Here is a 24,232-nt window from a genome sequence, read left to right on the forward strand (position 1 = left end):
CATGACAATGTATCTCCTGCACGCTGTCGTGCATCGCCTTCCTGGTTTCTTCTTTTTTTTTTTACATTCCTTCTATTTTCTCATAGCAACCTTGTGTTAAATTGCTACACATACATAATGTTATTGCATATGTACAGAGTTTAGATACACAGCTATAAAGAACAAGTAGGCTTTATCGCATGTAAAATAGAACATGCTGCACTCTTTTTAATGCGCAATGAATATACGCAAATGTGAGCCCGGCCTAAAACATATGAAACATTCCTTTTGTGACTATCTCGTTACACAAGTAAACATGAAAACCTCAACATCTACTTTTCATGGTCACAGCAGGCATCCGTTTGGACTTTTCTTGCTGCTCATAAACTTTTATCTTCATCTGATGTCTCTTAAACTGCTGTGTGTTTCTGGTAATTGTCAGTTCAATGACTACATCATTATTTAATAATTGCAGCCCATACGCTATTCAAAACCTGGACAAAATGGACATGGTATATCTTGCATATTTCCTGTGGCTTCTTGCATCTACTTGCTACAACACATGCAGAGGTTAATGAGTGTAACCGGAGGAGTTACGCACGCCTAGCATTGTGTAAACAAGGAAGTTTCTAAGTATAAAAGTCATGGGAAGGAATAGCCTTCAGATCGCAGATCTCCAGCAGAAGAAGATGGGTTTTTTTAACGTTTGGTTGGTTCTTCTCGCCCCCTTGGCTACCTCAGCTCTTCCAGTGAAGCCTGGAGACTACAGTATACAAGAAGTCTCAGGTCAGTACAGCAGGGAGTATGTTGGCATGTTACACCAACTTAGTGGTCTGTGTACTTGTCTACAATGCGAAAGAAGGTAACGTACCTTTAAAGTGGAACATTAACACGTTCTTACTAGCAGAAGCAGATTACTATCTGTACAAGGACCAATGACAAAAGACAGAGCAGTCACTGCGGGATTTTCTAATAAACATTTATTTAGTTATTGCTTGTTAAGCAAATCTACACCGTCCTTACCTGGCCGGAAAATGTGCTGCCTTATTTACCTTTGTACTGTTCTAAGTTTACTCGGTTGCCCCCATCTCCCCTTCAGCTAATTTGGTCTAGCTGTTTTGCATTTCTTTTAGATCAGATGCATATGAGCGCATGTGTATCAGCGCCACATTTTTGTGCATCGGAGGTTGTGTTTTTGCGCGTGGTGCTGTGGATTTTCCTGTACTTTTCGCATTTGCGGGTGCAAAGAAAACTCGCAGCCACGGTCCTGTGCATCTTTTTGCACAACGGTATTGTGAATGCAAGATACACGCATGTGAACGAACTTGAAATCAGTGGGTTTCATTCACTATGTGTTGCATGCCGAATATGCCTGTGTGAATCCGGCTTCATACAGGCATAAGCACATTTATGCGTGCATTTGCACTGTGTATTTGTATGATGGGTGTTACATTTTTGCATGCTTGTGCGTGTTTTACTGTATTTTTCTGCGCACATGTTGTGCATATTTGCGAGCACAAAAATGAAAGCAAGCATGCTCCCATTGATTTTATTAGGCAACTAATTGAAATTAGTTTAATATGTGCTGTGCTTATGTGCACGATAATAGAACATGCTGCATATTTTTTTTGCAAATGAAATGCATGCGCAAAATGTGCTTATGTCAATGAACTTGTTGAAATCAAAGGGTTCTATTCACTGTGTATTGCGTGAGCAAATTTTGCATGCGCTATATCCTGTGTAAATGCGTTTGTATGAGTAAGCCCTTAACCTTAATAAATCCCACTTAAAGGGGTATTCCTCAGGATAGGTTATCAATAGTCGATCGACAGAGGTCCGCTACTCTGGATTTCTGCCAAATCAGCTGATCCACCGGCACCCGCTCAGGGGTGTAACTATAGGGGATGCAGGGGATGTGGTCGCAACCAGGGCCAGGACCCTTAGGAGGCCCATGAGGTCTCTCTTCTCCATATAGGGAGCCTAGTAGTATAAATAAAGCATTACAGTTACACCTCTGCGCCCGCTGTTAGTGCAGCAGGGCCAAACATTCACTCCTGACAGCTTCATTCCCATTGAAATTAATGGGGGCAATTCCTTCTATTATATTCCAGCCTCTGACCACAATGATGAGCCAGAAGTGTAATAGAAGGCATCACTCCCATTGTGGGAGTGAAGTCTTTCATTTCTGGCTCTGACCACCGATGCGGATATCTGGCCCTGCTCTACTGACAGTTGGCCAGAGGATCAGCTGATTGGCAGGGACCCCGAGTGACGGATGCCCACCAATCTTGAGATAGGACACTAATAGTAAATCCCCGGAATACCCTTCTAAATAACAAGTCTACAAGAGATGCACTTGTACAAGCACCTGTAACGATCCTGGAGGTCTCCCTTTTTCTAAGAAGACTTATAACAATGTGGGATTTTATGTTTTATGTGGATAAACTGCAATACAAAACGCAACCCATGGGCAAGAGTGGCACTGCTTCTGGAAAGACAGGCAACCCTTTTAAATCTATTATTGCAATCTGTAACATCAGATATGTCAGGTAACTAATCTTTTTACAGGTCAGCATAAACTTTCTGGTCAGCTGTCTCCCTACTGACAGAGCAGTAACACAAGCAAACAATGATCTTGAAACTGAGTGAATTGTGAACCTATCACTGCACAAGATTGTGTAATGGCAGATAGTTCACAATGCACACATAAACTGCATACTAAAGGTTTGGGAGATTTTCTGCTGATCATAGATATAGGTTCGTCAACAGTCTTAGGACAAGTGCAAACACTGCAGATTTTTTTCCTTAAAGTGGCTGAACTAGAACCAACTTTTCTCAACTATCCATAGGGTAGGTTAGGGGATAAAAAGTTTAATTAGCAGGGTCTCACTGCTGAGACCCCCACCAATCTTGAGAATGGGTCTTCCATGGTGTTTGTCACTGTAGGGTCACTTCTCCCACCCGCAGTGATGTCAGGTTGTATGGAGCAGTTTTAGTGGCCCTAGTAGTAATAGTGATGCCCATAGTGACTCCAGTAATAATAGTGACCTTATTAGTGACTCCAGTCGTAATAGTGATCCCCTTAGAGGCTAAAGTATCAATAGTGTCCTTCTTAGTGGATGTCTAGCTGGGCAGCAACCCAATACCATTCAGCATTTAATTCACTCTGTCTGTAGCTCCGATCTGGTGGCCACTACTGCAGCATCAGACCTCTGACCTCTGACTTCTTCCCCCTGGCGTCTGCATTCCTGCATCCAGAAACTTTCCTGTACAGAGTGCAGAGCAGGGGGGTGCAGTCATAGGTCGCAGTCTGATTACAGCAACAATGGCCACTGGACCAGAGCTACAGATGGAGTGAGTTAAATGCATGATCAATGGTGTTGGGTGGTTATTCAGACGGTTGGCAACTGAGAATTATTTTTTACTGGCCATTAATATGGCCAGTAAAAAAATAAATATTAGCACTGGACTTGAGATATTTATTTAACGGCCAGGTCAGTAATTTACCGGTCGGGTGTAAACCCTAGATGTGGTACTGTTGTAATATGTCACCACCGGAAGTTAGGGGTGGAGACATAATTGAGGTGGGTTGACATGTAGGTGACGTCCCCAGGTTCTGATTGGCTCTCTCCGCTGCCGTGCAATCTGAGTGTCTCAGCTCCCAAGTGCTGTTCAGAGCCTGCAGTTGTGACCGTCCCACTGCTCTGCCATCTTCGGCTGTAAGGTGTGATGTTCCGGTAGCTGATGGATGTCAGCCTTCTGAAGAATGTTCAGCAAATCTCCCTGGCGCCCTAACTGCGTTCAACACACTGTGCTCATGGCTAGCGGCGTGTAAGCATTGTTTGCCTGTTAGTGTTGGCGGCCGGCTGCAATCTCTGCTTCTGCTGCCCTGCCAGCAGTGTTCAGCTGTGCTGAACTGCACACTGTGAGTGTCCACGGTAGCCTCAGGACTGTGTTTTCTGGCGCCCGTGAACAGCATAGTTAGTAGCACATCAGTGTCCCCGGTGGCATCGGCACAGGCACCGGACATTGGACCGCACATTGCCACAGCACCGGAGGGGTAAAAGAGAGGAGTTGCCAGTGCTGATCCCACAGCACAGGGTACCAGGACACGCTGCCAGTCGGAGAGGTCACAGCAGCGCGACTGTCACAACTGCAGGGTCCGGACAGCACTTGAGAGCTGAGAAACTCATATAGCACGGCAGTGGGGAGAGCCAATCAGAAGCTGGGGGCGTCACCTACATGTCAACCCAGCTGCATTATGTCTCCACCCCTAAGTTTGGGTGGCAACATAATACAACAGTACCCCCAGATGTTACCTTCATCAGTCAAATGGCCTTTCTGCAGTTCAGTCCCATTCAAGTGAATGGGATTAAGCATCAATATCAGGCATCACCACTACGGTATGCAATGTATAGCATTGTCCATAGTATACAACTAAGAGGCTGCAGGCCCTATCACACATCTTATCAGCAGGAGTTCTAGGAGTTGTAACCCTACTAATCTGATATAATATTGAAAACTGCTTTAAAACATTGAAAACTGGAAGCTGTACTGTTAATTGCTGTTGATGATTAAATACTGTAAGATAATACAATATGCAGCAGAGCCAAAGTGTCTCCAGCTTGTGAACTAGTGTCAACTAGTCACTTCTAAGGTTCTGAGAATTGCTGTAGAAAGAAAAGTAGGTGTTGTAGCACAGACCGAAGAGGAACTACTCAGATTCCAGTTATTTTAGAGAAGGGTTAGAAAATATATTCATTATTCAAACTAGTTGCTATAAGGAACTTCTCCATCTTCTCTCTTTCTACTAGTTTTCATACATTTCAAGGTAAATAACAAAACTTGATACAAGCTATATTTCTATGCACAATATGTAGAGATAATGACTTTCTACTGAATTACCATAAAAAGTATGGCAAGGTTATATATAATCTGCAGTGGAATAGTTTCTAGACCAACCAGTATATCCACACAGAAATTATAATCCTGACATTTGACATTGTGAGTTGTTGTGTCACCAGGAAGCTGTTTATATTTAGAGTAATACTGTAGCAGAAAATAACCATGTTATTAAAGTCTGTAGATAAGCAAACAATGAAGACTTGTCTTTTTTAAAAACCTCTACATTGGCTATCATTGTTAACGTGGTTGTCCCACAATTAAATATTTTCTATTAGTGGAAGTTTAAACCAAAATTTAAAAAATTATCTCGCTGTACAGCTGTAGCAGTGGTAACCTGGATATCTTCTCTGCTACACGTTTATCATGGTGTGCCATGTGGTGTTATGCTGTTTGTATAGCACAGCCGTTCTAATGTATATGAATGAAGGTTTGCACTAAGCAAATAGCATAGGCATATTGTAGAAATGACATAACGTGTTGTGAGCATCTGCAATGATGTTGCTGCATCCAAATCTGTGCCTACATTTGGGCCCTGTAAATAGTGCCACTTGTAATGGGCAAGAGTGGTGAGGCTCATGGGCATTGGTCGTGTGTAGCTAAGCAGAAGATTGATGTGGCAACTCACATGAACACAGAAACTGGTACAAAACAGGAATTTTTCTTCAAAGAGAGGCTCATGCTGGGAGATTACAGTACAATGCTTGGTGGTTTCACTACTAGCAGGCACAATTTCTTGGTGGTTGCAATGTACAAAGAAATTGTGCCTGCTAGTAGTGATACCACCAAGCATTGTACTGTAATCTCCAAGCATGAGCCTCTCTTTGAAGAAAAGTTCCTGTTTTGTACCAGTTTCTGTGTTAAAGGGAACCTGTCACTAGGTTCATCCTGCCCAACCCATAGGTAGCAGGACCCAGGACAGGTATGTTCCCTATATATTTTATTCTGAAATGCCAGTGTTTCAGAGTAAACATGCTTTGAAGTGGGACTTGGAACAGCATTTTGAGTTACAGGAATGTGCTGCCCCGGCCTGTTCCCAGCCGCAGCATCTAGAGTGACAACAGGCTTGCTAAGCAGAAGGGGATGACAACTACACACCTCGGAATCAAAATGGCAATCTTTTTGGGCATGATATGGTTTTTTCAAACCTAGGTCTGTGTCTTCGACATCCCCTGTTTCTAGAGGAATCATGAATTCATCAGCATCATATAAGGAATTTTTTGTTCACCTTATGTTTACAAGCTTCTGTGATAGTTAAAGGGTGGCTAACAAGCACTAATATACTCAAGTCTCTTTGAACCTCACTCTGGGTTTTTCCCGTGATGTGATATTTACAGGCTGCATCAGCCTGTTTGTAGGAAATCATATGCTACTGCAGCCAATGACAGAGCTTGATCACTGAGCTCTGTCATTGGCTGCAGCAACCTGTGATGTCAGGTAGCCTGCAAACAAACAATGGGCACAGAGGACTGAGCAACGACATAGGAGATGCAGAGAGCTAGAAGAGGTCAATATATTACTGATTGTTATTTTGTTGCATGAGGAACATGGTTTTACATTAAAAACAGCTTACACAACCCCTTTAGTTTATTAATCCCTTAATGCCATCTACCATACACTTATGGTTCTGAAATTATCTCCTTAGCACCCAGAGGCAGGACCTAACAGGCTGTCTACCAACCCTGAAGTAGTCCAAAACTAATCCATGATAATTTGAGTGAAAGGCCCTGATCAATTCAGAGGTCATATCTCCTTATTCTTTGTCTTGAGACAAATTCACTTTCAGAATACACTCTGAATAGCTGTATATCCTGCCATGCATCAAACCAATTAAAAGAGTCTGTAATTATTATATAATTTAAGTAATTTCCGTTCCTGTAGATGATAACTGATTTTCTGCTTTACTTACAGGTCAGTTTTGGCATATTTCAGATCTTCATTTGGATTTCTCATATCACCTTACTGATGATCACACCAAAGTATGCTTGTCCTCTAAGGGTGTCAATGCCTCCAGTCCTGGAATTTTTGGAGACTTTATGTGTGATTCTCCATATGGACTTATTCTTTCATCAATCCAATACATAAAAACATCTACACAAAAAGCTGACTTCATGATATGGACTGGGTAAATAATAATTTCTGCTACTATTAAAGGGTTATCTAGCTGGCACAGTTAAAGCAATCTTCCAGTCCTGAAGAAACCAGCATCGGTAGTCTAAGACACTACGTGTTGCTCTGATTGGTGAGCACTACTCATGTGGACAGCACTGGTAATCCAAAGCAGGTGTAGTGTCTAGGACTAATGATGCATACTAGGGCACAGTGTGCATCAGATCATCAGAGACGCTGGTGTGGCCATTTTTGTTACTCCAGGCCGAGAGAGTCGCTTTAGGGACTCCTTCACATGAATGTATTGTTAGTGAATATTCTCTGCGCAGAATACGCTGTACCAATCTGCTATAGGCTCCTGATTACACATGTTGTGCGAAATATGCGTGCAATAAAGATCGCAGCATGTTCTATCTAGACGCGTATTACGATGGTGCATGGCGATCAGCAGCCTGCAGCAAGCACGCAATATGATTGCGTACTTGCTGCGTGCTGCACGACTGTTACATGCATTCGCTACGCAGCTTATGTGAAGCTGCCCTAAGAGGAATAAGGCTAGCAATATTATTCTCAATACATAAAAGGTTTGCAGGTAAGTAGGGTGTTACTGGGCAATTCTTATACAAACTGAAAAAGTTTATGGAGGCCAACAAGTTTATATAATTTGCAATGGCAGTATAATTTTGCTGAGAGAAATCTTGTCCTAGACTATGAAATAGGAAATCACAGAATTGTGACATTATATGTGTGGATCCAGTCATTAGTCAAGATTTTTTATCTACTAACCACACAAACATGCTCCAGTGGCACCCAAAAATACTTAGTTTATCATCAGTGGCCAAAGTAGATATTATCTATTCTAGTCACATTTTCAGGATGTTATCAAACTTCTGCTACTAAGAGAGTTTTTTAAGATTTCCATTGGACAAAGAAGGATGATATAATAATAATGATAATCTTTATCTGTATAGCACCAACTTCTTCAGCAGTATAGAAAATTGTCTAACATAAACCCCTCATATTTCTCTTCCACAGAGATAGTCCACCTCATGTTCCTGTAAATGAGTTGTCCACAAAAATTGTGATAGATGTCATTGGCAATATGACCTCCACTATCCGTAGCCTTTTACCGGATATGCTTGTGTTTCCTGCACTTGGTAATCATGACTACTGGCCCCAGGTAATTTTCAGATGTTAATTCCTTAAACTGGATGAAAAGGGCTTGTCTGAGCTTTTTTTGAAAATTCCTGCTCCCCATGGTCAAAAATAATAAAATACGCTATACTCAAATCTCCTGACTCCCTGCATGTCCAGTACCACACCTCTGTTCTGGCTCCCAGGTCTGTGCTTATAAGCTGTGGTCAACTTGTATACAGGCTGTCACAGACTACTGTATAGACCTATAAAGCACTTGAACGCTAGGCTATAACAGCAGATGGACAGTTAAAGTGCCATTCCAAAAAAATAGAAAGACAAGATTCCAGAGGGCAATAGAGTACAAAAATTGGATCTCTTAGCAGCGGGAAAACATCGCCTGGTCACATGAATCCAGATACCTGGTGTACCATGCTGACGGAAGGATCAGAATTTTTGTACAAGCAGCATGATTTGATGAACCCTTCCTGTCAGTTGTCAACAATTCAGGCTTGTGGAGGTGGAGTAATAGCATGATGAATTGATGGACGCCATGAAAAATAGCTGTGGTAGTGTAGGCCAAAGGATGTCCTACACACTACTAGATGGGTGTATCTAAAGTGTCCATTCAGCCACTTTGTATAAGCTATACAAGTATATAATATAATTAAGGGCTCATGCCCACAAGCGTCGCGGGATACGCCCACGGATTTACGCCACGGGAGTACCGCGATAGTAAACAAAGAAGTGCCTGCGAGTGATCGCGGATTTCCGCCATCTCCATTAATGCTATATTAATGGAGACCTCCCACAGTGTGAATCCATGGCAAATAGAACATGCCGCAATTTATTTTCCGCTGCGGAAATCCATGGTGGAATTCTGCATGCGACCATTGTCAGGCAGAAAGCTATTAGGTTCAATAGATGACTGATGGAGAGTTGTTTGACATTCTCCTGATGCTGTAGTAATAGTAAATTGCTAAAAATCCACCCATTATTTCCCTTTGTGTAGTATAATATACTTGTTCTGGGCTTATTCACACGTCCGTATATCGGCCAGGTTTTCACGCCCGGCCGATATACGGTGTCCATTTCTGCAGGAGGGGGGGGGGGGATGGGAGCAGTGCGCTGGGACGGGGCAGAGCGTAGCCGATATACGGACGTGTAAATAAGCCCTCTGTTTGAAATTCCTTTCCTACATTTTATGATACAATACTTTATGCAATGACCGATCCGACCATTTAGTGAATGAAGATACAAACTGTTTGCGGATTCTCTTCAGCTTATGGAAGATGAATGAGAGCCTTGAGTACAAGAATTTTAATATACAGTATTTTTCATCTAAATTGAATATTTATGTTATATAGACAAAAAAATGCAGAGAGAGCAAAGCGAGTAAACCAAACATGAGGGAGTTTTTATGTACACGGTACTAATGAGATCCCAAGAGGGAAAGAACAGAGAAGATTTGTTTGGTTATAAATTATACAACCTTCTTAAATCATATTCTTCGAGCTTCCTCTTTGGGGTGCCTTTTGCACATACTATTTTGATGCAGTTTTTTAAGCCAATGTCAGGAGTGGATGGTGAAGTTGAAGTACTGTATTTTCGGACTATTAGATGCACTTACTTTTGCTATAAAATGCGCAGCAATCTTTTGGTGTAGTCTGACTGCCAGCTGCTAACAGTGCCCGTACTATATTACCTGAATATTACTCACAGGAAGTGGATGGTAAGACTTATTATGTCTCTAATCATAGGTGCATCCTATAGGCGAATGTGTACTTTTGTCTGAAAAATATGGTATATAAGGCGATTGTATTATATTTTTATTACCACTAATTAAAAAAAAAAAAAAAACTCTTATTGCTTTGGCCTCTAAAACTGCATAAAAATAGTATGTGTGAAGACACCCCTGACATGGGCTGTATTCACTGCAGATTTTCCACAGGGAAAATCCACAACAAATCTGCAGCTAACCCACAGCTGGAAAAGCTGCCTCTAATAGTGCCATAGATTTTTTTATGGACTTGCTTTGGATTTCTCCCTTTGTAATGCAAATAGTTGACATGCTGCCAATGAAAATCTGTAGTGTGTGTTAGTTCCATTGCTGAATCCATGCAGAATTTTTTTGTGCTATGTGGACATAATTCTTTCATTTTTTTCCACATGGCTTCTACTGTAAGTGCTGTGGATATTCCATTCCGAAATCTGCTAAAGATAGGGTAGATAAAGGTAAAGTCCGCTGGAGCAAGCACGGAGTCATGACTGATTCCTGGGGTGACGTCACATTCTGACGTTTTCTTGGCAGACTGTTTTTGCAGGATGGCTTGCCATTGTCTTCCCCAGTTATCTTTACCCCTCAGCAGGCTGGGTACTCATTTTACCAACTGGGTAGAGGAGGCTAAAGGAGCCCATAAGGCCTCTCTTCTCCATATAGGGAGCCCAGTACTATTAATTAAGGTTTGGGGCCGTGTTACAGATTTCACATTGGGGCCCAGGTGCTTCAAGTTATGCCTGTGATTGTCCAGGGATGTATTTTGTATATTTACTGATCTTCCTGTACTGTCACCCATGGAAGTCAGTGTGTGGACAGTGCAACGGACTCATCTCTGCGGGCTGTGCGTACGCACTCATATTGATCTCTATGGAAGTGCATGCACACAGCCTACAGATTTGCCTACATTTGCCATCATTTATACCAGAAACTGGTGTACATTATATCAGAGACCTATAGCAGCTTGGAGCTGCCATGGATTTACACCTGGTGCATTGAAGTGCCGCCACGTGACTAATGTTTAAGGAGGTGCAGGCCTCTTAATACATTTGTGGCAGGAAGACAGATGCATAGTTTACACCACTGTAAGTATATATGCCCCCTAGAGTGCTATTACATGTGCATTAGTGGCTGCAAGTAGTAAGGTGGTAAATTGCAAGCATCACCTGTGGCAATTAACGCATGTGTAATAGCACTTCAAGGGCATGTTTAGATGAATTCATGAATGGGTGAGTGAGAGCTGCCTCTGATTGGTGAGAGCTGTGACCAATCAGAGGCAGCCCATTCAGCAGGTGGGGATTTTAAATCCCCACCTACTGAATACTACAGAAAGCAGTTCAGGAGAACTGCCGGCCAGACGCGACTGAACTTCGGCTGCAGCGGAAAGGTGAGTATACATTTTTTTTTTTTTTTTTACACATTTTAGGATGATTTTCGGGTAAGGGCTTATATTTTTAAGCCCTTCCTGAAAATTCATCCCGCGCTCGCCGGCAGCCCATTGCTTTCAATGGAGCCGGCTGTATTGCCGGCTCCATTGAATTCAATGGGCTAACATCGTTCTTCTCTGCACAGCTGTTACAGCTGTGGCAGAGGAGAACGATCTTTATGCTGACAGTGCAGGGGGGGGGTCTCACTCTTGCCACTATTGTGGCTTAATAGTGAGACCTCGAAGCCCGAAATGCAGCCCTGCATGTTGCTCCTCGCCTGCCCTATCCATTTCTGTGTTTTTTACATGACTTTGGTGATTTGCTAAGATTTTCACAAATGAAAACCTTAGCAGAGCACCAGTCATATACAAAAATGCTCGAGTCGCCCATTGACTTCAATGGGGTTCGTTACTCGAAACAAACTCTCGAGCATCACTGAAAGTTTGACTTGAGTAACGAGCACTCGAGCATTTTGGTGCTCGCTCATCTCTAATCATTATCTATTGGATTAATCCAAAATATAGTGTCCTATATACTTACCCTCCTTACTCCTGACCCTTGTTCATCTCTTGGCACCACTGCATTGGGTCTGGACCCGATATAGCATCAGGATGTAGTTTGTGGAGGTGATGATGCTGGATGGCCATCAAGATCCATCAGTGGCTGAACAAGAGCTGATGTCATGGGTAGTGGTGCGATGCAGGTTCAGAATGGCGAGGCAGCTGAAAGACAGAGATGAAGGCAGCGCTTTCTACATTAGCATAATAAACAATATTACACTCCATAAGAGGGTTTTCGTACTTTAACATTGGAGCATAACTCAATGTAAACTCTCTTAAAGTACTCTATATCTCTACTGCGACTCAAAATATTCTTTCACTTTCCATCCACTTTCACTTCAAGGGATGTCCCTCACCAAAATATACATCTCGTCTCAACACCTTGGCAGTCGAAAGGCACATGACTTGTCACTTCACTATCAGCGTCTTCTCTCATCGGCGGCATAACTTGCTACATGCATCATCGGAGTCAGCTGTAGGCTTTAACCTCAAACACTCCGTATAAGCACCGTCCTCTATGCATAATGCTTATGTCACTTCATTATCCAGATGGTGTCATGAAATATTCACAGCTCAATATCAGGTGTCATAAATGAATTTATTCCAATTCATATGTCACACGCCCTGTTTGGTGGATCACATGACTAATACAATGCAACATTTTCAGTGACTGACAGCTATCTGTGTATATATACTCATACAAGGAAAGTTGTCAGTCACTGGTAGGACCACCTAGTGCATTCCTGGGCTGTGATTCAGAGCAAGAAATTACAAATTCTACTGAACTTTTTCCCATAAAACTTTATATTAATCTGTTCAGCTCCTCCTGCTCTATAACATAATGCCTGCAGATCAGATATTGTATTCAATGAGGCAGGTTCTATCTAACTCTGATGAGATGTCCCCATTGTATCTACGTCCATGCAAAGGATTTGGAGCTCTGTACTGGAGAAATATTGCACAATCGGCTATGATTATGAAGATTTATTAAGAAATTAGCTGCATATGATTATGGACTTGAAACGACATGGAGTAAAAAGTGGTAATTCACTTTTGACTATAAGACTTGACATGGCTGTACCAAATGAAATTCTCTGTATCACCTCTTGGAGCCTCAATAACATGACCCCTGTTCTCTTCCTAATGTATTTCAGGACCAGTTGCCTGTAGCAGGAAGTGAGGTATATACAGCAGTGGCAGAATTTTGGAAACCATGGCTATCTGAAGAAGCTCTCAGAACATTTCGGAAAGGTATTACAGTATTATCTATATACTGTTTTATTATTTGGAAGTGAAATGCATTACTTCACTAAGAGAGAAGTCAAAACTATAAACTTGTGAAAATTTCCTATGTTACTCAATAAACTTAAGAAACTTACAATGCAAATCATCTTGGTCACAGATTAGGGAATGACTAACAATGAGCTGCTGCGAAAACACTTCTGCTTAAAGGGGTTGTGTCATCAAAATGAGCTGTTGTATAAATCAAGTTTTTATATTAAAGGGAACCTGTCATGTTGAACATACAGTCCTATCTGTGGGCAGATTGATGTAAAGTTTTATAGGAAAAAAGTTGGTATAACTTCTATTTTTTTTTTTTTTAATTCCCGCCCCATGGGCGGTTCTACTCACTGATTGACAGCTCTCTTTCTGTACACATTTGTGCAGGCCCGGCTGTCGATCACTGATGAGACCCCCCACTTGACTGCTAAATTATACTGACTCTTTTCCCACAAAACTATAATCTGCCTGATCAGCTCCTCCTTTTCTATAACCTGTTCCTCACAGATTGAATTGCACGAGCAATGCAACCAGTTCCATTTAAACATATTTTTAAAGAATTTTTGCTTTTTTTCTTCACACCGACTACTAAGCCCAATAACAGTCTGGCACTTCCTGTTCTATGGAAAAAATCCAGAATCATTTAATTCACATCAGAGACAGGATTACTCAGATAGGTAACATATATTTAAAAAACATTGTATCGCAATAAAACATTGACTCATATCACTGACAATGGGTGATGGTCACAGCCAGCTTTCCCCTTCCTGCACAATGACCTCTGTGCAGTTCACAGAACATGTCTAGAACTCTCTTTTCCATAGAAGTCAGTTCCTGTCCATTGCTTTTATGGTTCCTTAGGCTGTGGTAAAGCATATTTCTAACTATTACTAACTGCAGAACAGGCAAGATGGCTACCCCCATAATCATGAATTTATGCTACAAAAAGTCTCCATGTAGCTGTAGTCTTAAGGCCAATTCAGACTGCTGTATTTTTGGTCTTTGTGCTGCCCATGTATTTCACAGATAGCACATGGACAGAAAAGGCCGTTCACACAAAAAACTTTGCTGAGACCCTATAATACTCTTTGTTCCCTATTTCTCTCCTCTCCTACACCAACCTAGCTGCGGCACATTGCAACACCATGCTCAAACATGCCCTTGATGAAGCGGCACCCCTTGTGACTCAAGCTATTCAGTGCAGACCATGGCAATTATGGCTCACGCCTCAAACACCTTTCATTGGGTGGTGCTCTAGGCAGCCTTTCTCCACTTCAAATTCATGCTCAAAACTTACAACCCCCTACCATGCCAAACAAGACTTCTTCACCTCTCATTTCCTCACTATCTCACAACCCTAAATGACTCTACACTTTTCACTCCCTTCTCAGCCCTAAATTACAGTTCCCCTATGATGGATCTGAGTGCTGAAGAGCTGGCTGATTACTTCAAAAAGAAAATCGACGGCATCTGGCTAGAAATAGCCTCCCAATCCCAGACTAGCCCTGACCCTAGTCTCTTCAGCATTGCATTTAGCTCCTGCTTGCTCTCTGTACTTAGACTAATGGCAGAGGAAGAAGTCTCCAGATTGCTTTCCTCTCCTCGCCCCATCACTTGTGCTAGAAACCCTTTTCCCCCACATCTCCTCCGGTCTCTATTCCCGGTGGTTATCTCCCACCTCACCACTATATTTAACCTCTTTCTGACCTCTGGCATTTTCCCCTCCTCATTCAAACATGCCATCATATCCCCACTGCTGAAGGAACCAACTCTTGATTCACCCTAAGCTACCAACTACCCACCCATCTCAAATTTCCCCTTTATTTCCAAATTATTAGAATGCCTAGTTTACTCCTGCCTTATAAGCTATCTCTGAGAAAACTCTCTTCTTGACCCCTTACATTCCGGTTTCTGCCCTCTACGCTTGACAGAAACCACCCTTACAAAATTGTCAAATGACCTCCTGACGGCTAAATTAAGGGGTGACTACTCCCTACTGATTCTTCTCAACCTCTCCACAGTGTTTGGCACTGTTGACCACAAACTCCACCTTAATATGCTTTGCTCCATCGGCCTAAAGGACACTGCTCTTTCCTGGTTCTCCTCCTACCTATCTGACTGCTCATTCAGCTTATCCTTTGCATGCTCTACCTCCTCTCTTCTTCCCTTTGCTGTTGGGGTCTCCCAGTGCTCGGTCCTGAAACCCTTCCACTTCTCTATGTACACAGCCCTAATTGGACAAACCATTAGGAGATTTGGCTTTAAGTACCATCTCTATTCTTACAGCACCCAGTTATAAACCTCTTCCTGTGACATCACAGCACTGTTCCTTCAGAATGCCACCAACTGTCTGTCCACTGTCTCTAACATTATGTCCTCTCTCTACCTAAAACTGAACCTCTCAAAAACTGACCTACTGGTGTTTCCACTCTCTACTAACCGACCTCATCCATACATCTCCATCTCCATGTGTGGCTCCGCCATAACTCCCAGACTGCACGCCCACTGTCTTGGGGTTATATTGGACTCCGATTTTTCCTTTACCCCCTACATCCAATCTCTTGCCAGAACATGTCAGCTGCACCTCAAGAACATCGCAGGAATTCGCCCTTTTCTCACCGTGAACATGCTAAAAACGCTCACTGTTGCCCTCATCCACTCTGAGCTCGATTATTGCAACTCGCTGCTGATCGGCCTCCCACACACCAGACTCTCCACCCTCCAATTCCTGAATGTGGCAGCCAGGCTAATCTTCCTGTCCAGACATTACATGGAAGCCTCTGCCCTGTGCCAATCACTGCACTGGCTGCCGGTCAAGTATAGAATTCAATGTAAACTTAATACCCTCATAGACAAAGCCCTTCACAGCACCGCACCACCCTAAATTGCTTCCTTCATCTTAATCTACCACCCAGCCCACGCCCTCTGCTCAGCTAACAAAATCAGATTAAGCACCCCTTTAACTTGATGCTCTCATTCCTGCCTCCAGGGCAGCACCAGGCCTCTGGAACGCACAACCCAAAATTATCCAGGTAATCCCTTACTCACAAAACTTCAGGAGTGCTGTAAAAACCTACTGACTGCTGTCCCTGCTAGTCGCAATCAACTGCCCTCTGCAGTCATGTCTATTCAGCCACTTTACGGCTAAATTCAACAATTGCCTATGTGTATAGCATCCCACACTCGCCACCTTGCCAAACTTTGTACATTTCAAGACTCTTTACCTTCTGTATTATCCCATTATTTGTAGTATGTAAACTCGTTGGAGCAGGACCCTCACCCCTACTGTTTTCATTAATTGGTTATGTCATGTAACCGTGGTTTTGTTTTACAAGTGCTGCGGAATATGTTGGCGCTATATAAAGATTATTATTATTAATTAGGCTATACACATGAGCGCTTTTTCACACAGACAGTTAAAAAATTCATTATTAGAGATGAGTGAACGTACTTGTCCGAGCTTGATACTCGTTCGAGTATTAGCGTGTTCGAGATGCTCGTTACTCGTGACGAGTACCACGCGATGTTCGAGTTACTTTCACTTTCATCTCTGAGACGTTAGCGCGCTTTTCTGGCCAATAGAAAGACAGGGAAGGCATTACAACTTCCCCCTGCGACGTTCAAGCCCTATACCACCCCCCTGCAGTGAGTGGCTGGCGAGATCAGGTGTCACCCGAGTATATAAATCGGCCCCTCCCGCGGCTCGCCACAGATGCATTCTGACAGAGATCAGGGAAAGTGCTGTTGGTGCCGGAGCTGCTATAGGGAGAGTGTTAGGAGTATTTTAGGCTTCAAGAACCCCAACGGTCCTTCTTAGGGCCACATCTAACCGTGTGCAGTAGTGTGGAGGCTGCTTTTTGCAGTGTTGCACTTTTTTTTTTTGTATATCGGCCGTGCAGAGCATTGCGCCCTGCAGTAATTATACATACTCCAGGGCCAGTAGTGGTGGTGAGGCAGGGACAGAAGACATATATTTATTGAATATAGGCAGTGGGCCTTTCCAAAAACATTTGGGAAAAAAAATCTATTTGGGCTGCCTGTGACTGTCCTCAGTGTACTGGGTCTGTGCTGGGTGTAGTTGTCCTCCTAATTCATACGCAGCCAGCTAAGTGTTACAGCAGGCTTGCGCAAAATTATTTCCTGGCTCTGTGTTGGCTGTTACATAACCGCTGTATTCCAGTCCACAGTGCAACAGTCTGCAGTTATTTTACATACTCCAGGGCCAGTATTGGTGAGGCAGGGACAGAAGACATATATTTATTGAATATAGGCAGTGGGCCTTTCCAAAAACATTTGGGAAAAAAAATCTATTTGAACTGCCTGTGACTGTCCTCAGTGTACTGGGTCTGTGCTGGGTGTAGTTGTCCTCCTAATTCATACGCAGCCAGCTAAGTGTTACAGCAGGCTTGCGCAAAATTATTTCCTGGCTCTGTGTTGGCTGTTACATCACCGCTGTATTCCAGTCCACAGTGCAACAGTCTGCAGTTATTTTACATACTCCAGGGCCAGTAGTGGTGAGGCAGGGACAGAAGACATATATTTATTGAATATAGGCAGTGGGCCTTTCCAAAAACATTTGGGAAAACAAATCTATTTGGGCTGCCTGTGACTGTCCTCAGTGTACTGGGTCTGTGCTGGGTGTAGTTGTCCTCCTAATTCATACGCAGCCAGCTAAGTGTTACAGCAGGCATGCGCAAAATTATTTCCTGGCTCTGCTGTGCGTTCGGTAAGCGAAGCCTCCAACCACAGGCCAATAAGCGGCACATTTAATTACAATGTTCTGTTTCTGCACTACTGGTAATACACCATGCTGAGGAGTAGGGGTAGGCCTAGAGGACGTGGACGCGGGCGAGGACGCGGAGGCCCAAGTCAGGGTGTGGGCACAGGCCGAGCCAGTGCGGTGGCCAGGGGTAGAGGCAGGGCCAGACCGAATAATCCACCAACTGTTTCCCAAAGCGCCCCCTCGCGCCATGCCACCCTGCAGAGGTCAAGGTGCTCTACGGTGAGGCAGTTTTTCACAGAGACGCCTGACGACCGACGAACAGTGGTGTGCAACCTTTGTCGCGCCAAGATCAGCCGGGGAGCCACCACCACCAGCATGCGCAGGCATATGATGGCCAAGCACCCCACAAGGTGGGACGAAGGCCGTTCACCACCTCCGGTTTGCACCACTGCCACTCCCCCTGTGCCCCAACCTGCCACTGAGATCCAACCCCCCTCTGAGGACACAGGCATTACAGTCTCCTGGCCTGCACCCACACCCTCACCTCCGCTGTCCTCGGCCCCATCCAGCAATGTCTCTCAGCGTAGCGTCCAGACGTCGCTAGTGCCACTGTTTGAGCGCAAGCGCAAGTACGCCGCCATGCACCCGCACGCTCAAGCGTTAAACGTGCACATTGCCAAATTGATCAGCCTGGAGATGCTGCCGTATAGGCTTGTGGAAACGGAGGCTTTCAAAAGCATGATGGCGGCGGTGGCCCCGCGCTACTTGGTTCCCAGTTGCCACTACTTTTCCCGATGTGCCGTCCCAGCCCTGCACGACCACGTCTCCCGCAACATTGTACGCGCCCTCACCAACGGGGTTACTGCCAAGGTCCACTTAACAACGGACACGTGGACAAGCACAGGCGGGCAGGGCCACTATATCTCCCTGACGGCACATTGGGTGAATTTAGTGGAGGCTGGGACCGCTCACGTCCTACCCACCCCCAGAATTGTGGGCCCCAGCTCGGTGCTGGTATCTGCGGCGGTGTATGCTACTTCCACTAAACCACCCTCCTCCTACGCAACCTCTGTCTCGCAATCAAGACGTGTCAGCAGCAGCACGTCGCCAGCAGTCGGTGTCGCGCGGCGTGGCAGCACAGCGGTGGGCAAGCGTCAGCAGGCCGTGCTGAAACTACTCAGCTTAGGAGAGAAGAGGCACACGGCCCACGAACTGCTGCAGGGTCTGACAGAGCAGACTGACCGCTGGCTTGCGCCGCTGAGCCTCCAACCGGGCATGGTCGTGTGTGACAACAGCCGTAACCTGGTGGCGGCTCTGCAGCTCGGCAGCCTCACGCACGTGCCATGCCTGGCCCATGTCTTTAATTTGGTGGTTCAGCGCTTTCTGAAAAGCTACCCACACTTGTCATACCTGCTCGGAAAGGTGCGTCGGGTCAGCGCACATTTCCGCAACTCCAAGACGGACGCTGCCACATCGGTTTAATCTGCCAGTGCACCGACTGCTGTGCGACGTGCCCACACGGTGAAACTCTACGCTCCACATGTTGGCCAGGCTCTATGAGCAGCGTAGAGCTATAGTGGAATACCAACTCCAACATGGGCGGCGCAGTGGGAGTCAGCCTCCTCAATTCTTTACAGAAGAGTGGGCCTGGTTGGCAGACATCTGCCAGGTCCTTGGAAACTTTGAGGAGTCTACCCAGATGGTGAGCGGGGATGCTGCAATCATTAGCGTCACCATTCCTCTGCTATGCCTCTTAAGAAGTTCCCTGCAAAGCATAAAGGCAGACGCCTTGCGCTCGGAAACGGAGGCGTGGGAAGACAGTATGTCGCTGGATAGTCAGAGCACCCTCATGTCTATATCTCAGCGCGTTGAGGAGGAGGAGGAGGGGGAGGAGCATGAGGAGGAGGGGGAAGAGACAGCTTGGCCCACTGTTGAGGGTACACATGCTGCTTGCCTGTCATCCTTTCAGCGTGTATGGCCTGAGGAGGAGGAGGAGGAGGATCCTGAAAGTGATCTTCCTAGTGAGGACAGCCATGTGTTGCATACAGGTACCGTGGCACACATGGCTGACTTCATGTTAGGATGCCTTTCTCGTGGCCCTCGCGTTACACTCATTCTGGCCACTACGGATTACTGGGTGTACACACTGCTCAACCCACGGTATAAGGAGAACCTTTCCACTCTCATTCCCGAAGAGGAAAGGGGTTCCAGAATGATGCTATACCACAGGGCGCTGGTGGACAAACTGATGGTAAACTTCCCATCCGACAGCGCTAGTGGCAGAAGGCGCAGTTCCGAGGGCCAGGTAGCAGGAGAGGCGCAGAGATCAGGTAGCATGTACAGCGCAGGCAGGGGAACATTCTCCAAGGCCTTTGTCAGCTTTATGGCTCCCCAGCAAGACTGTGTCACCGCTTCCCAGTCAAGGCTGAGTTGGCGGGAGCACTGTAAAAGGATGGTGAGGGAGTACGTAGCTGATCGCACGACCGTCCTCGGTGACGCCTCTGCCCCCTACAACTACTGGGTGTCGAAGCTGGACACGTGGCCTGAACTCGCGCTGTATGCCCTGGAGGTGCTTGCTTGTCCTGCGGCTAGCGTCTTGTCAGAGAGGGTGTTTAGTGCGGCTGGGGGAATCATCACGGAGAAGCGTACCCGCCTGTCAACCGACAGTGCCGACAGGCTTACACTCATCAAGATGAACAAAGCCTGGATTTCCCCAGACTTCTCTTCTTCACCAGAGGACAGCAGCGATACCTAAGCAATACGTAGGCTGCACCCGCGGATGGAAGCATCGTTCTCTATCACCATCAAAAACGGGGACATTTTTGCTTCATCAATCTGTGTATAATATTCCTCCTCCTGCTCCTGCTCCTCCTCCTGAAACCTCACATAATCACGCCGAACGGGCAATTTTTCTTAGGCCCACAAGGCTCAGTCATATAATTTTTCTAAACAATTTTTATACGTTTCAATGCTCATTAAAGCGTTGAAACTTGCACCTGAACCAATTTTTATTTTAACTGGGCTGCCTCCAGGCCTAGTTACCAATTAAGCCACATTAACCAAAGCGATTAATGGGTTTCACCTGCCCTCTTGGTTGGGCATGGGCAATTTTTCTGAGGTACATTAGTACTGTTGGTACACCAATTTTTTGGGGCCCTCGCCTACAGTATAATCCAATTAATTTTTTGCCCACCTGCATTACAGCTGACGTTACATCAGCTGTGTTGGGCACTGCAATGGGATATATTTATGTACCGCCGGTGGGTTCCAGGGAGCCACCCATGCCGTGGGTCCACACGGAGTTGTAACTTCATGTGTCCACTTCTAAAGAACCCCAGTCTGACTGGGGCATGCAGTGTGGGCCGAAGCCCACTTGCATTAAACATGACATTACCTCAGCTGTGATGGGCAATGCAATGGGATATATTTATGTACCGCCGGTAGCTTCCTGGCACCCACCCATGCTGTGGGTCCACACGGAGTTGTAACTGCATGTGTCCACTTCTAAAGAACCCCAGTCTGACTGGGGCATGCAGTGTGGGCCGAAGCCCACTTGCATTAAACATGACATTACCTCAGCTGTGATGGGCAATGCAATGGGATATATTTATGTACCGCCGGTGGCTTCCTGGCACCCACCCATGCTGTCGGTCCACACGGAGTTGTAACTACATGTGTCCACTTCTAAAGAACCCCAGTCTGACTGGGGCATGCAGTGTGGGCCGAAGCCCACCTGCATTGAATCGGACGTTACCTCAGCTGTGATGGGCACTGCAATGGGATACATTAATGTACAGCCGGTGGGTTCCAGGGAGCCACCCATGCTGTGGGTGCACACGGAATTCCCATTGCGGAGTTGTACCTGCCTGTCACTATTTATAAAAAAACGCGGTCTGACTGGGGCATGTAGACACCTTGACAGAATGAATAGTGTGTGGCACATAGGTTCCCCATTGCTATGCCCACGTGTGCAGCTCCTGATGGCGGTGGCAAAGGATTATATTTCTCATTGCTTCTGTACAGCATTGTGGGCTATCGCCCCGCCCCTTTTAAAGAGGGTCGCTGCCTAGCCGTGCCAACCCTCTGCAGTGTGTGCCTGCGGTTCCTCCTCATGGTCGACGCACTTATAAATAGACATGAGTGTGGCGTGGCATGAGGGCAGCTGAAGGCTGCGCAGGGACAATTTGGTGTGCGCTGTGGACACTGGGTCGTGCAGGGGGAGTTGGGCAGCATGTAACCCAGGAGAAGTGGCAGCGGAGTGTCATGCAGGCAGTGATTGTGCTTTGTTGGAGGTAGTGTGGTGCTTAGCTAAGGTATGCATTGCTAATGAGGGCTTTTCAGAAGTAAAAGTTGTTGAGGGGGGGGGGCACTCTTGCCGCTATTGTGGCTTAATAGTGGGACCTGGGAACTTGAGATGCAGCCCAACATGTAGCCCCTCGCCTGCCCTATCCGTTGCTGTGTCGTTCCCATCACTTTCTTGAATTGCCCCAATTTTCACAAATGGAAACCTTAGCGAGCATCGGCGATATACAAAAATGCTCGAGTCGCCCATTGACTTCAATGGGATTCATTACTCGAAACGAACCCTCGAGCATCGCGATAATTTCGTCCCGAGTAACGAGCACCCGAGCATTTTGGTGTTCGCTCATCTCTATTCATTATCCATATTTTCTCCATATCACAGACGTAATTCAGGAAGGGTATTGTTTCTCTTTAAAGAGAGCACCTATGAGGTGAGTGAGGAGACTTATAAGGCCATCCATGCTCCTCTGGGAAATATGCAAAAAGGGAAGATGGAACAATACCTCTGCAGCACCACCTATTGGAAGGCAGCATTCCTGTAAGTCAATGTTATGCCCTTTATACAAGCCTTATAACAATGACTGGGAATTGAAAAGCATACACAGACAGCTGTTTCTGGGTTCTTGACCCTCATCAGTGTGCAGTAGATCTCTGGCTTGGCTAGTGACAGGTCTATAGATGTGGGAAATATGGAAATAAGGAAGATGGGACAATGCCTATGCAGTGCCATCTATTGGAAGACAACATTCCTGCAAGTCATTGTTAGACTCTTTAGACAAGTCTTATAACAATGACAGGGAATTGAAAACCTAGCCAGAATGCCCTACACAGACAGCTGTTTTGGGGGTCTTGCCCCTCATCAGTGTCACATGCAATGTCCACTACCCATGCTGATCGGATAGCACACGGAGGGGTGTCCTAATGTGTGTTGTGCAACATGCACACGGTCAAGTGAATTTGGCCTTATGCAGACAATGCCAATAAGTAGAATAGTGTAGGTTGTCAACACAACTATATGATGCTAGAACACATATAAATACCACCAACACCTCAGGAAAAAAACTGTGCTGCTAGCTGAAGGCAATGCCTTTCAAAATCACTAACATAAAGGCATACAACAGTTAATAACAGACAGCTGTGGTGATGCAAACAATAGGCACCTGGACACAATAGGATGACAAACTGAAATAACATCTGTGTAGTTAAGATGGTGTATACAATCCCCTGCTAGTCCACTTATAGATCCAGATCAGGAGGAAAACCCAATATCTACACCTTCACACAATAGATGTTGCTTCCAACCAATAGGGGAACTTTTAGCTCCTGAATCCCAATGAAAAATGTGTAACAGGGCCATCAACCATAATGCTTCATTTGTAATCCTGTAAAAGGAAGACCCTAGGGGTCCTCTTGTTTTCAATGGGGCCGGCAAAAGCATTGCACAGCTATTGAAAACAAAAAGAAACACTTGCCGATCCCTACGTCAAGGAAAATCACATATTGGGTGAGTGCGATATCAGGCCAAATTTCATGGCCCAATATTGCACTCGCCCCTGTGAAATTAGCCTTAGTCAGACGGGCGATTTTTTGCGCGATTTGCGCATGCGTCCGGCGATTTTATAAAACTATTGCTTTGCAATGGTATCGGACACATGAGCGCTTTTTATGCGCTCGTCCGATAAATTATAGAACAAAAAATCGCAGATCGCACCTATCTGCAATCTGCGATTCCTGTTCTCTTCTCTATATGCGCTCAATGGGGCCGGCGGCAGCAGCGCCGACCCCATTGAGAACATATAGAAGACAAATCATTCTTCTCTGCCACAGCTGTAACAGCTGTGACAGAGAAGAACGATGTTTGCCCATTGAATTCAATGGAGCGGTAATACAGCCGCTCCATTGAAAGCAATGGGCTGCCGGCATGCGCGGGGTGAATTGTCGGGAAGGAGTTAAATATATAAACCCTTCCCTGCAATTCATTCTAAAATGTGTTAAAATAAAAAAAAATTGTGTACTCACCTTTCCGCTGCAGCCGGAG

General features: G+C 45.2%; 1 protein-coding gene across 1 annotated transcript in view; it reads left to right on the top strand.

Annotated features, from left to right (window-relative positions):
• Positions 1-613: 613 nt before the first annotated feature.
• SMPDL3A (sphingomyelin phosphodiesterase acid like 3A) overlaps positions 614-24,232 on the top strand; it is a 41,804-nt gene continuing 18,185 nt past the window's right edge. The window contains exons 1-4 of the mRNA XM_066606477.1: positions 614-765; positions 6,793-7,006; positions 8,026-8,170; positions 13,043-13,139. Coding sequence (XP_066462574.1) covers positions 624-765; positions 6,793-7,006; positions 8,026-8,170; positions 13,043-13,139 — 598 coding nt within the window. The 5' untranslated portion in view covers positions 614-623. The remainder of the gene's footprint in view (positions 766-6,792; positions 7,007-8,025; positions 8,171-13,042; positions 13,140-24,232) is intronic.

Source organism: Eleutherodactylus coqui, chromosome 1, assembly GCF_035609145.1.
Source record: "Eleutherodactylus coqui strain aEleCoq1 chromosome 1, aEleCoq1.hap1, whole genome shotgun sequence".
In the NCBI taxonomy this organism is placed as follows: Eukaryota; Metazoa; Chordata; class Amphibia; order Anura; family Eleutherodactylidae; genus Eleutherodactylus; species Eleutherodactylus coqui.